Source organism: Scomber japonicus, chromosome 16 (genome assembly GCF_027409825.1).
Source record: "Scomber japonicus isolate fScoJap1 chromosome 16, fScoJap1.pri, whole genome shotgun sequence".
NCBI lineage: Eukaryota > Metazoa > Chordata > Actinopteri > Scombriformes > Scombridae > Scomber > Scomber japonicus.
Window position 1 is genome coordinate 19,595,270 of NC_070593.1, and position 11,863 is coordinate 19,607,132.

Here is an 11,863-nt window from a genome sequence, read left to right on the forward strand (position 1 = left end):
CTTTTATGCACTGCTACTTTTGTATTTATTTGAATTTATATGTGATTGGTTGAACTTGCTTGTTTGCATCGGAGGAGACAGTAGTCCAATTTCGTTGTACTATTGTACTTGGTATGATGATGCAATGACAACACAGATTTATCTCATCTTTCTTTCTTTCTTTATTTTACAAACAGGCCTTTACAAAGAGTCTGTATCCCTTTTGTGGTCCTATCCCTGTCTTACCTGCTGATTCAGGTGTTCCACTGCCTTTTGTGTTTCTATTTTATGGACTTTTATGGACTTGTAATTACATTACACACACATGATTGTATTTTAAATCATCTTACATTTGTGTTTGTTACATTTTGATGCATAATGGGGATATATTATTGTAGTTTACATTTTTTTTTATCAGTATAACATAATAACTGTTGCCTTCCAATTACATTAATTTTCCTGTTGCTTACTCTGAGCTACATTTCACATGACATGACACAATGCCATACTGCAATGCATTTGTAATATGACAGTCCTGGTCATCAAAGAAGATGTGGGGCCTGATTACCTCCAGCATGGGGCCTTTCTTAGACCCTCTTAGAAAGACAGCCTCATCAATCTCCAGACCCCATGAGCGCAGAGTGTTTAAGGCTCTGTACCCGTCATAGCCTGCACTACGAGATGTCACCAGGTAGGTACGGATGGGGCAGTTCCTGGTCAGGCCTTTATTGCGCAATTTAATCTGCAGTCTCTTTAAAACTTCCAGAAATTTCTTGAATGGCCCCTAAGGAAGGAAAAGAGAAGAGGAACAATTTTTTTTATTGTTTATGGTCAAAATAGAAAAGTAAGTTAAGAGTAGTCATACTGTAAGATCATATAAATTATATTTCTGTATTTTTTGACTATTCTTCTAAATATAATAAATGGTATACCATGAACCATGACAATCTAAGTGTTACATTCACGGTTAGGGTTAGGGTTAGGGTTAGATGACAATGAAAAAAGCAAGTTGCAATTTATGCTGTATGCTATATTATCTATCTTTACAGTATTTACTGTATATGTAGCTGATGTAGTGTTGCAGCCTAATACTAACTTGATTATTAAACAGACTTGTTATGAGATTATGGCAAAAATGTCCAGTTTAATGTCACTAAAATGTCTGATGTGGCATAAACAATGCTCAGTTAGTGGTCTACAAGTATTGTTGTATAAAGAGAACTTGATGCAGCATCAGAGCCAGGGCCCTGGCTGATTCAATTTCTGTGAAAGCTGCTCAGCATTGCATCAAGCCAAAAAAGCCAATATGTGAAAACATACTACACATATTCCCTGGGCCCAATATGCCCATATAGAGCCTGCACACTAGAGACCTCCACCGGAGGTAATAATGTAAAAAGTAAGAGATTCATTGATAACTGAATGTGTCACTATCCATACATCTTTCATTGGCACGTCAACATTTTTCCTCTCGTGCTCATGGAATGCTGCAAGTCCTGTTCTGAAAACACGCTCCGACTCATCAGAGAAGAGGACGGCATCACCATCAAAGACAACACGCAGCTGAGTCTCTGACACTTCCACGGCTGTCTCTGGGATGTTCATGATAGCTGCTGTTATACCTGGTGCAGAGATATTCATTCACATTAACATGCAGAATCAAAATAGTTGTGTATGCTGTCCCTCTATAACATTTGGTTTGTTTGTTTAGTACTGTCTTTACACTTACCTTCCCTCAGTGCTTCTTGAACCTCTAACCCTGGTGCTGCAGCCAGGTAGAGATGAGTATTGTTCTTCTTTAATTCATTTATGAGACACTCTTTCTCCATTATCAAGGGAGTAATTAGTTCTTCCAACTCTGCAAACAAGAATAAATAACAAGCCTTCAATCAGTTGACCAAACATAGCTGATACAAATACATTACAAATCCATCCATACATAATGCATACATGCATTGCAGAGACATGTATAAGACAATATTTCATAGTACTGTTAATCATAGAAAGAATGACAATACATTCTTCCTAAAACATAACACTTTTATGCCATTTGGTGAGACAATTATCTTTAATCTTATGTTTAAACACGGATGAATGGTTTCCTATTGTTGAATTGGCCTCTAAACTTAACCCAACATCAGTTGAAAGAGTATTTTGTAATGCTATGATCTCAATACTGACAGAGAACTTGAGACTTTAAATGACAGATCTCATACATCAGGTTGATGTGCGAAAGGAAGGAAGAGTGAAAAGGAGTGAGCCAAGAATAATTTGAAAGAAAAGTGCCTGAGATTGTCTCAGTGTGAATTTTTCCCTCTGCCATGGTTCTTTCAGACACTGCATGGTTGCTGATAAGCCATCTGTATTCGAAATGTGTTTGAAATTTGCTGACAAAGCTCCATCATCCCTGAAGTTGTCTTGTTTGGATGTATCAGATACTCACCTTGTATTTTGATAGCGTTGTTGAGTCTGTCGAATTCTGATGGACTGTCGTTAATGAGTAAAACCTTAAAGAGCTCCTGACTCTCAGGATAATGCTCTTTAAGTTTTACATTCACTTCCTGCAGAGCCTGAAAACACAAGTGTCAATTTCAGATTTAGGTCACAGCTTGACCAATTAGGAACAAAAGCTACCCAAATCAGAAAAAGCTCATTTTTGTGTCAGAGGTTCAAGTTTATTGTGAGCATTGGGTTTAGGCATGTAGTGGCAGTCAAGTCTCCGGGATATTAGTGTTAGTTTATCTCCCCAGAAGTGATCATGACGTGTGTGTATAATTAACAAATTAGTGATGTATATGTCACTCTAGTTTGTATCACTTTGTGTGTAAATTGACTTTTCTAGTCATTATGACCACTCAAAGCACTTTTACATGTCTCATTCACAGACATTCATACAACTTCCTCATCAGGAAGCTAATTTTCACACTGTTGGCACAGCAACAGGGGGTTAATTTGGGTCTTGCTGTGGACTGGAGGTGGAAATCGAACCACCAAACTTCCGATTGGTGGACAATCGCTCTACCTCCTGAGCCACAGCCACCCTATATTATGCAATGAATACAATCAGTAAGCTTTCTCACTAAATACATTTTATTTATTGGGTTTGAAAGTGTGTCTATGTGTCTCTGCATGCTTTAACTATATGTGCTTGCCTATGCCTGTGTATGTTTCCCTGTGTTTTCTCAATGTAACATCTTACCTTGACAAAGGAGAGGGCAGGGCCAAGACTTGTTGATATGCCACTCTGTGGCTGCTTCTCCATGTTGAAGACTTTTGATGACATTGCGACGGTGATGGGAATCTCTGACTGAGACTGGAATACCAAAGGGAGCAAATGTGTGATATTTTAACAGCAACATTTACACTGACTTATTCTGAATAACACTAGGTTTTTCAACAATCTGGGTTTATTTTTAAGGCTTATTTTACACAAACCCTTTAATCATTTAAACTGAATTGTGAAAATAAAACTTACAAATGAGGATTCAAATGTTTATTAAAGGTGTGTGCTTTTTCATACCTCATATTTCCTTTTGCTCTGTGTGGACATGTCACACATGTTTGTCAATCTTGAATGTGCAATCTCACCATTCATTACTGCAATGAATGAAATCCACATCAAAAATAATAATAACAGCTGTTCTGTCAGCAGCTACTGATGAGCTGAGAGGACAGTGGCCGGCCAAACTGTCTTCACCAGGCTGACTGACAGCAGAAATATCCTGAAAATACATATTTCATGTGTGGTTATGTTATGGTTAGGCCCAGCAGAGATAACTGGATAGGGTCAAGGTGAAGTTGAGGTTAGGTTATGGTTATATTATGGTTAGAGTCAAGGTGAGTTTGGGGTTAAACTCAGCATACCAATATGCCTTGAGTTACAGATAATGTTGGCTGGTTGGGAACATAGTTAATTTAAATGTTGCTGATTATTTTTGTTTTAATGTGATGATAAATGATTAAAAACACACACTAGATGATCAATGATGAGTAATCTAACAGCACCCAATTTAGGAAGCACTGCTGTGTTGGATAAATGTGCTTCAGTCAGTGAACATGATCAAGGCAGTCAAGGCCGTAGCCAGGACTTTTCAAACACCGAGGTCAAAACACTACAACAAATATATCAATAGTGTAATCCACGATGTATTTATAATACTTTCTTTCTGTGCATTTCTCAGTCATGGTTATTTTTGTGGGCCACTTCTTTCTTATCACTTCCACATTTGCAACTTAAATCAACTCCTATTTCAATATTCTACAACTTCCATTGTTGTATATTTAAAACATTATAACTGCAATTATTTTCTTTGTTTGTTCTTAAAATGTGGAATGGAGCACAGCCCGTTGGGAAAGGGAGAAAGGGGCTCATCCAATGAATGAACAGTTTGCAAAATCGGGTCAAGTCCAATTCACAAAAGTATTGTTTCTGGCGATTTTCAAGTCGCTGTTCACATCTACTGCAGCTAATATTTGTTCTGAAAGTGAACACTATATAACTGCGACTTCAAAATTCTCCAGTAATATGCTGTGTATATGTGTGAATTTGTGACGAATCTGCTGACTGAAGTGCAACACAGCTGAAGTTGTTCGGTAAGGAAAGCAGTTAAATTGGAAACTAGTTGGGACATAACACCGGGGCCGGTGGATTTCAAGACCTCACTCCGCCGCTGGCTATACTACTACTTTCGTTTTGACATGGCAACGGTATCTGCAAGTACGTGAGACGTGACCGTCCAATGATGCTATTTTCATTTCACAATGAAACAAAACTTCAAGAAAAAAATACTGAGGACATGACCTCTGTGTCCTCAATGGTAGCTACTGCCATGCAGGCAGTCCTTACATTCACCACAACATGAATTAGAAACCAATTGGGTTGCAAGTCCCAGACAATGAAAAGTATTTTAGGAAACTAGTGAGTTAATCCAAGCTCTGAATGATTCTCTGCTCTTACAGCTCAGCTGATTTTAATAAAAATATAAATGATACCATCTTTAGTTAACTGAAATAAAGTGTTAACCTTCCCAGACATCCATGCAACATTTATTTAGACTCTGATATACATTGAGGTAGTGACCTTATCTACAAAACAGCCGAGTCAAACACAGACATGTAGACCTATCAGTATTTTCAGTGACACTCACCAGGGTCCATGTCTTTTTCTGCGTTGACGAGCCTAAAACTGGACTGAGGTGGTTTAAATAATGACCATCATCAAAGCCCCTTACATGCATTGCAGCCCTGTAATGTTCTGTATGTGAAAGTGAATGTCTGAAGCAGTCGAACCGGTCATTAAATGGACTTTACTCTGCCACACAAAGTCAAAGTGCAGTACAGTACAAAGTCCGTGTAATGTCTGATTGACTTCATATGTGAATACAGTAGTTCAACAGCTGTTCACTGCTGTAAGTGCAACAAACACCGGCAGTAAGGGAGACAGCAATTTATCAAGCGTCAGCTGTCAACTCTCCTCTAAAAGCAGTTTTAATTCTGGTGAAAAGCTCGAAAAAGTTGAATTACACTGGTATTATACTTTCTGCGCCATGCCCTGCCTCCCTCATCTAAACCAAACATTTCCAGCAGGCGTCTGATATGCAGACAATGCTCGTGCTGTGTGTGTGTGCCATAAATGTGAACGGATATTTCCATTGTCCAGAGTTCATGTGTGAAAGCAGCTTGACAAACAAAACTATGTTACAATCTGAACAGTAGAGGGCGACAGAGCGTTACTGTCCACGGTGCGACTGTGGGTTTCTGTATATGACCACGCCACTTTTGGGAACACAAACCAGACACCAGTTGTTTATGAACAGCTTGGACAATTCATTAATAAAACACGGATTCTTTGGGTCAGTGGTTGAGGTTAATGTAAGTAAGTAGGTTGGCAGCAAGAGCAGAAAATGAAAATCACAGCAACATAAATAGTTTAATTCATTTTATTTTATGAAAATTTGGACAATTCGATAATGTAAGGTTATATACATATTGTGTTTTGGGAGAAACACCAAAACATTATCTCAATTGTCCTCAGATGCCAATACATTTTATTTTATCAAGTCATCTCAATCAAATACATTTAGCTACTTTTTTTAATTTCTCCATGGTCCATCTTGGTCTCAGGTGATGGTTCCCGCCATCCACACACTATTACTCTAGTGCCAGCAGGACCTGTTGACAGACCGGCCATACTTGCAATGACATATTCCCAGCAGATTATCAATACATTTTTATCAATCAATCAAAACGTTGTGATCAATATTGCAGTATTGTTTGTCAGGTCCAGTTTAATCAGAAACAATGATTTTGTGTAATTATTCCACTTAAGCAATAAGCTGATTGATTGATTAGCCTATCATTTCATCAATGATTATGATTTTTACCTGCCATCGTGCTGCCTGTTGGCATTGTGCCTCCATTGGCTGCAGCAGCGGTTGACATCATCATGGCGACATCTGCTGCGATGTCGATTGAGGTGAACACTACTGCCCCCAAAACAAAGGGAGCAGCCACTATTGAAAGGCCTTGGGGGGGGGGGGGGGGGGCATTTGTTTACCATACTAAATAACCAGGTCACATGCACGATGTTATATATGACCGTGTGTATGCTTTCCATGTCTCACCTGCGCCTGCTACTGTAGCAACTGCCGTTGTCACTGAAACACAAGATGATAACAAAAAATGTACATCTTATTACAGCTCAACTGGACAATAATAAAATATATTTTGTCTTGATTATCATCATTAAATGATAACAATGAAAAATAAGTGTAGGCTATCTAAGGTAAGATTGTCAAACGTTATACTCACGTAAGCCCATGATTGCAATGTGGAGCCTGACACTTGGCTGTCCTTTATATAGGAGTTATAGCGAGTATGAGTGGATGAAGAAAATGTGGGAGGGACATTGGTGTCGCAACTATCGGCTATACCTTTTCAATTTTTTTAAATTTTTGAACTCATAAGTTTCTCTTTCCCGAGAAACGAATCTGAACAGTCTCAAGGTCACTCCCTCCATTTATGAACCCATAATAACCTTTCCTGAGATGTAATCAGAACAGTAACATCAGGGAAAAACAAGGCATACTAAAATGCTGCTACACTGGTTTAATTCTGACTCCTGCATTCAGGATAAACTAAAACTAAAAAGTTTTTAGCAGCTCCACCAATAACACATTTTTTCCTCTGAACTTTTCAGTTTCATTTAGATTTTAAGTGGTAAAATGATCCAATACCATGCACTTGTGCCATCAGTCCAGCACTGAAAATGACACTCTCACATCATTAGTGTTTTCATTATTCTTTCCTCACAGTTCAGTTCCTTATATAATTCAATACATCTTTGCAGACAGTCTGGTTTTATGGTTCATGACACCATTTGAACTATTTTCAGTGTTTTCAGTTTAATGCCTATATATATATATATATATATATATATATATATATATATATATATATATATGAGTTTTATTAAAATTGGACAATTTGATTTGGAAGGTAAATATTTCACACTCAACATCTCAACATCTTGAAACATTTTAAATTATGCTTTTGCACACAAGTTAAAAGCTTTATATCATAAAGGAATTTGAACTGGTATTATGGATGTGAGTACAAGGTAGCTGCAATGGAAGGAGGAACTAAATGAAGACATCAGCGCATGACAGGCTGAATGAAAAAATATTAAAAAATAATTGTTCAAAAAAAGTTTATGGTTCAACAAAGATAACAAGGGCAAACAGGGACACAAGCCCTGAGGGCAACACATAAAGGCAGATGTAAAGGTGAGCAGGTTGGTGGAGTGACGTAGTCCAGTGACATGTGGTAGACAGGTGAGGAATGACAGGGAGGCAGAATGGGTCTCTATTTTCTTATCAGTGATTGCTTAGAGGTTGCATAAGTTTATACTTTATAGTTTTATGGATCACTTACAATGATTCATTAATTCACTCACTCAGTTCTTTCCACACACTTGTGGATATGAGTGGTGATTTTAGACCACTTTTAGGGGTGCTCAAGCACCACTATATTTGATCTCGGAACCCCTAAAAATAAATAAATGATGATTGTATTTTATTATCTTTAATTATTTTGTGAGCCTGTCTGTTAGAGATGGGACAAACATTTATGCTACAGGTTCAAATGGTTTCATTTGAACAGGCTTAATGTACTTTGGATAGTTCTTTCATTACAGTTTTTTCCATTGGTTTGGCTCATTTCTTGAAACAGAAATTACATTCTCAAAACTCTAAGATCATTTGGCAGAACAGTCTTGCAGTTCAGCACAACACCATAGTTCACTTGCAAAAGCTCATATCTCTCCCAAAACTGTTCACTCATGCTTCAATACTAAATTCCTTTCCCATATAAATAGTCAGTGCCACCAAAAGGCAAAAGATGGTTCATCTCCAAAAGCTAATATCTCTCCCAAAACAGTTCACTCATGTGTCAAAACTAAATTTCTTTCTCATATAAACAGCCAGTGCCCCCAAAATGCATTGTCCCTTTGGCATTGTGTGAGCACTGCCAGTCAAAATGGTTAGATGTTTTGTCACTATGGCAGAGGACCATTGAAATATCCCTTATGTCCACCTCTCAGTCTTAGCACAGTCCTTCATTCATGATGGTTACTGTACTAGTTTTTTGTCTAGCTAACAGAATACAATTGTGTATAAAACTAAAAAAAAAAGAAAAAATAGGACTTTACGGTAAGAGTACCCTCCAAGGTTTGACTTCACACATTGCACTTATACTGCCAAGGAAATTGTAACCATTTTTATTCACACACATAAAGTAACTTCCATACATCACAGTAACTTTACCACAATTGTAATGCATCACTGCACTGTTATACTACTGTGAACTGTATCATCAATAATTCAATAGTTTGTCATTTTTAGTGTCATAACATCCCATTGAGGTAAGATATTACTGTAGGCCTATAACACACACACACTCTAAATGAATAGGTAAATGAGTCAATTACATCTCTTGCTTTATGCACAGTGTTCTGTCCTATCCAACATATAATTCCATCATTGACTGCGAAAGGTTTGGATGATGGAGGAGACTGTAGAGCGGGGCACATTAGGCTGCACTCTGTGACCTGCCTCTGCCATTGTCAGCCGATGGTTGATAACATGGTCTATAAGTGTGGCCCGAATTTCATCTGGAACAGCATGGTGTCTTCTTGCTCCTCGACCTCTTCCCCCTATTCTACCACCACGCACCCTTACTCCTCCTCCTCTTCTTCTTCCTCTTCCTCGAGCAGACAGTTGCCCTTGTTCATTTACTTGGCCAGGTGCTTCCATGTTCAGAAATTGTACTAGTCCTGGTCAAGCTCTATATATACATGTTTGGCAGCATTCATAATCATGGACAGCACCTGTCAGGTAACTAAACATATTGTTTGATTGGTCATCTGAGATGTGAGAAACTCCTCCTTCGTTAGTCAAGTTCTATTTTCACCTGACTGTCAATTACTGTAATCAATTTATCAAATGTTCCAAGAGATTCATATATGATATTCATGGTATGCGGTTCTTGACTTATTTTGACAATTGAACAGATTATTTTGCATGTGATGACTTATAGAATGAAATGATGCTGACATGTTTTGGAGAGAACAACCATTAGACTGAGAATCAATCAATCAGTTTAGATCAACAGGATCTATTCACTTGGAAATTGTGCTAAATGTAGGCTAACTGTGCTAACTGTAGGCTACCTGTACTTAATCATTTGCAAGGATGTACAAAGACATTTGCAAAGTGATGAAATCAATGAGAAATACAATTCTGTTGTGAACAATTGCCAAGTAGTTTGGAGGTTTGTCCATGGTGTTTTGAGAATGTAATTTGTATAATTAACATATTAGTGATGTATATGTCACTCTAGTTTGTATCACTTTATGTGTAAATTGACTTTTCTAGTCATTATGACCACTCAAAGCAATTTTACATGTCTCATTTACAGACATTCATACTCTGATGGCAGGGGGTTTCCTCATCAGGAAGCTAATCATTCATACACATTCACACTCTCCTCCTCTTATCTGCATAAAACTGCACCTCTGTGAAGCTCGTGCTAATATGGGAGCGGACTTCCTGTTACTTCTCGTGAAATAAAAGCAGTTTTATTTCTAGTGAAAAGCTCGAAAACGTTGAATTACACTGGTATTATACTTTCTGCGCCATGCCCTGCCTCCCTCATCTAAACCAAACATTTCCAGCAGGCGTCTGATATGCAGACAATGCTCGTGCTGTGTGTGTGCCATAAATGTGAAAGGATATTTCCATTGTCCAGAGTTCATGTGTGAAAGCAGCTTGACAAACAAAACTATGTTACAATCTGAACAGTAGAGGGCGACAGAGCGTTACTGTCCACGGTGCGACTGTGGGTTTCTGTATATGACTACGCCACTTTTGGGAACACAAACCAGACACCAGTTGTTTATGAACAGCTTGGACAATTCATTAATAAAACACGGATTGTTTGGGTCAGTGGTTGAGGTTAATGTAAGTAAGTAGGTTGGCAGTAAGAGCAGAAAATGAAAATCACCGCAACATAAATTGTTGAAAATTCATTTTATTTTATTTTTGGACAATTCGATAATGTAAGTTTATATACATATTGTGTTTTGGGAGAAACACCAAAACATTATCTCAATTGTCCTCAGATGCAGTATAGACATAGATACAACAAGAGAAAGAAAATACAGCCCCCCAACCCCCTCCACCAGGAGAGAAAAAAAACAATAAATAAATGAAACAACATACAGTCAATGTGTGAAGTTATTACAAACAACTACATTAAGTACTTGGTGCAGGAGATGGATCAATATGGTCTAAGTATGGCTGCCACATTTTTAAAAAGGTGTCATAACGCTTTCTGAGACAATATGTGATTTTTTTTCAAGAGGTCTCAGATGATTATGGCCGCTAATCCAGTTAATAGGCCCCCAGTGCTACCAACAGCAGCCGCGGCACCTGTTGATAGTCCGGCCATCCCTGCAATGACATATTCCCAGCAGATTATCAATACATTTTATCAATCAATCAAAAAGTTGTTATCAATATTGCAGTATTGTTTGTCAGGTCCAGTTTGATCAGAAACAATGATTTTGTGTAATTATTCCACTTAAGGAATAAGCTGATTGATTAGCCTATCATTTCATCAATGATTAAGATTTTTACCTGCCGACTGCAGCACAGCTACCGCGCTGCCTGCGGCAACTGCGCCGCCATTGGCGACAGCAGCGCTTGACATCATCGCGGCGGCATAGGATCCTGCTGTAATGCCGATTGAGGTGAAGCCGACAGCTCCCAAAACAACTGGAGCAGCCGCTATTGACAGGCCTGGGGGAAACAGTCAACAAACACATCTGAGGAAACAATTGTTTACCATACTAAATAACCAGGTCACATGGTCATGTTATATATGACCGTGTGTTTTCATTAATGCTTTCCATGTCTCACCTGCGCCTGCTGCTGTGGCAACTGCAGCTGTCACTGAAACATAAGATGATAACAAAAATGTACATCTTATTACAGCTCAACTGGACAATAATAAAATACATATTCTGTCTTGATTATCATCATTAAATGGTGACAATGAAAAATAAGTGTAGGCTATCTAAGATCAGATTGTCAAATGTTATACTCACATAAACCCATGATTGGTTTAATAGATGAATAGGCTAGTTGGAGCCTGACGACTGAAGTATTTAAGCCAAGAAGTGGTCTGTTGTATGGATGGTGATGAGTAATCTTCTATGACACTGGCTGTCCTTTATATAGGAGTTATAGCATGAAGAAAATGTGGGAGGGACATTGGTGTCGCAACTATCGGCTATACCTTTTCATTTTTTTTAGTTTTGAACTCA

General features: G+C 38.2%; 2 protein-coding genes across 2 annotated transcripts; both read right to left on the reverse strand.

Annotated features, from left to right (window-relative positions):
* Positions 1 to 158: 158 nt before the first annotated feature.
* LOC128375497 (cytosolic 5'-nucleotidase 1A-like) lies at positions 159 to 5,358 on the reverse strand. Its single transcript, XM_053335860.1, has 7 exons — positions 5,127 to 5,358; positions 3,500 to 3,576; positions 3,179 to 3,292; positions 2,423 to 2,549; positions 1,709 to 1,837; positions 1,420 to 1,601; positions 159 to 763 (listed from the first exon to the last, which is right to left on the reverse strand). Exons 1-7 carry the CDS (start codon positions 5,134 to 5,136, stop codon positions 446 to 448), a joined length of 957 nt encoding a protein of 318 aa, XP_053191835.1. The 5' UTR covers positions 5,137 to 5,358; the 3' UTR covers positions 159 to 445.
* Positions 5,359 to 5,671: 313 nt separating this feature from the next.
* LOC128374959 (interferon alpha-inducible protein 27-like protein 2A) lies at positions 5,672 to 11,654 on the reverse strand. Its single transcript, XM_053335179.1, has 6 exons — positions 11,645 to 11,654; positions 11,457 to 11,489; positions 11,175 to 11,336; positions 6,603 to 6,635; positions 6,363 to 6,461; positions 5,672 to 5,754 (listed from the first exon to the last, which is right to left on the reverse strand). The coding sequence occupies exons 1-6, from the start codon at positions 11,652 to 11,654 to the stop codon at positions 5,672 to 5,674; spliced, it is 420 nt and encodes a 139-aa protein (XP_053191154.1).
* Positions 11,655 to 11,863: the final 209 nt, after the last annotated feature.

Bases quoted from the DNA above. Each gene is read 5' to 3' on its own strand.
- LOC128375497 (XM_053335860.1), bottom strand. The intron at 1,838-2,422 runs GTGAGTATCTGA...TCTTGTTTGCAG, and splicing joins CAACGCTATCAAAATACAAG to AGTTGGAAGAACTAATTACT. The intron at 1,602-1,708 runs GTAAGTGTAAAG...TCTCTGCACCAG, and splicing joins TCAAGAAGCACTGAGGGAAG to GTATAACAGCAGCTATCATG.
- LOC128374959 (XM_053335179.1), bottom strand. The intron at 11,337-11,456 runs GTGAGACATGGA...TGTTTCCCCCAG, and splicing joins TGCCACAGCAGCAGGCGCAG to GCCTGTCAATAGCGGCTGCT. The intron at 6,636-11,174 runs GTAAAAATCTTA...CTTGTGTTTCAG, and splicing joins AGCTGTGCTGCAGTCGGCAG to TGACAACGGCAGTTGCTACA.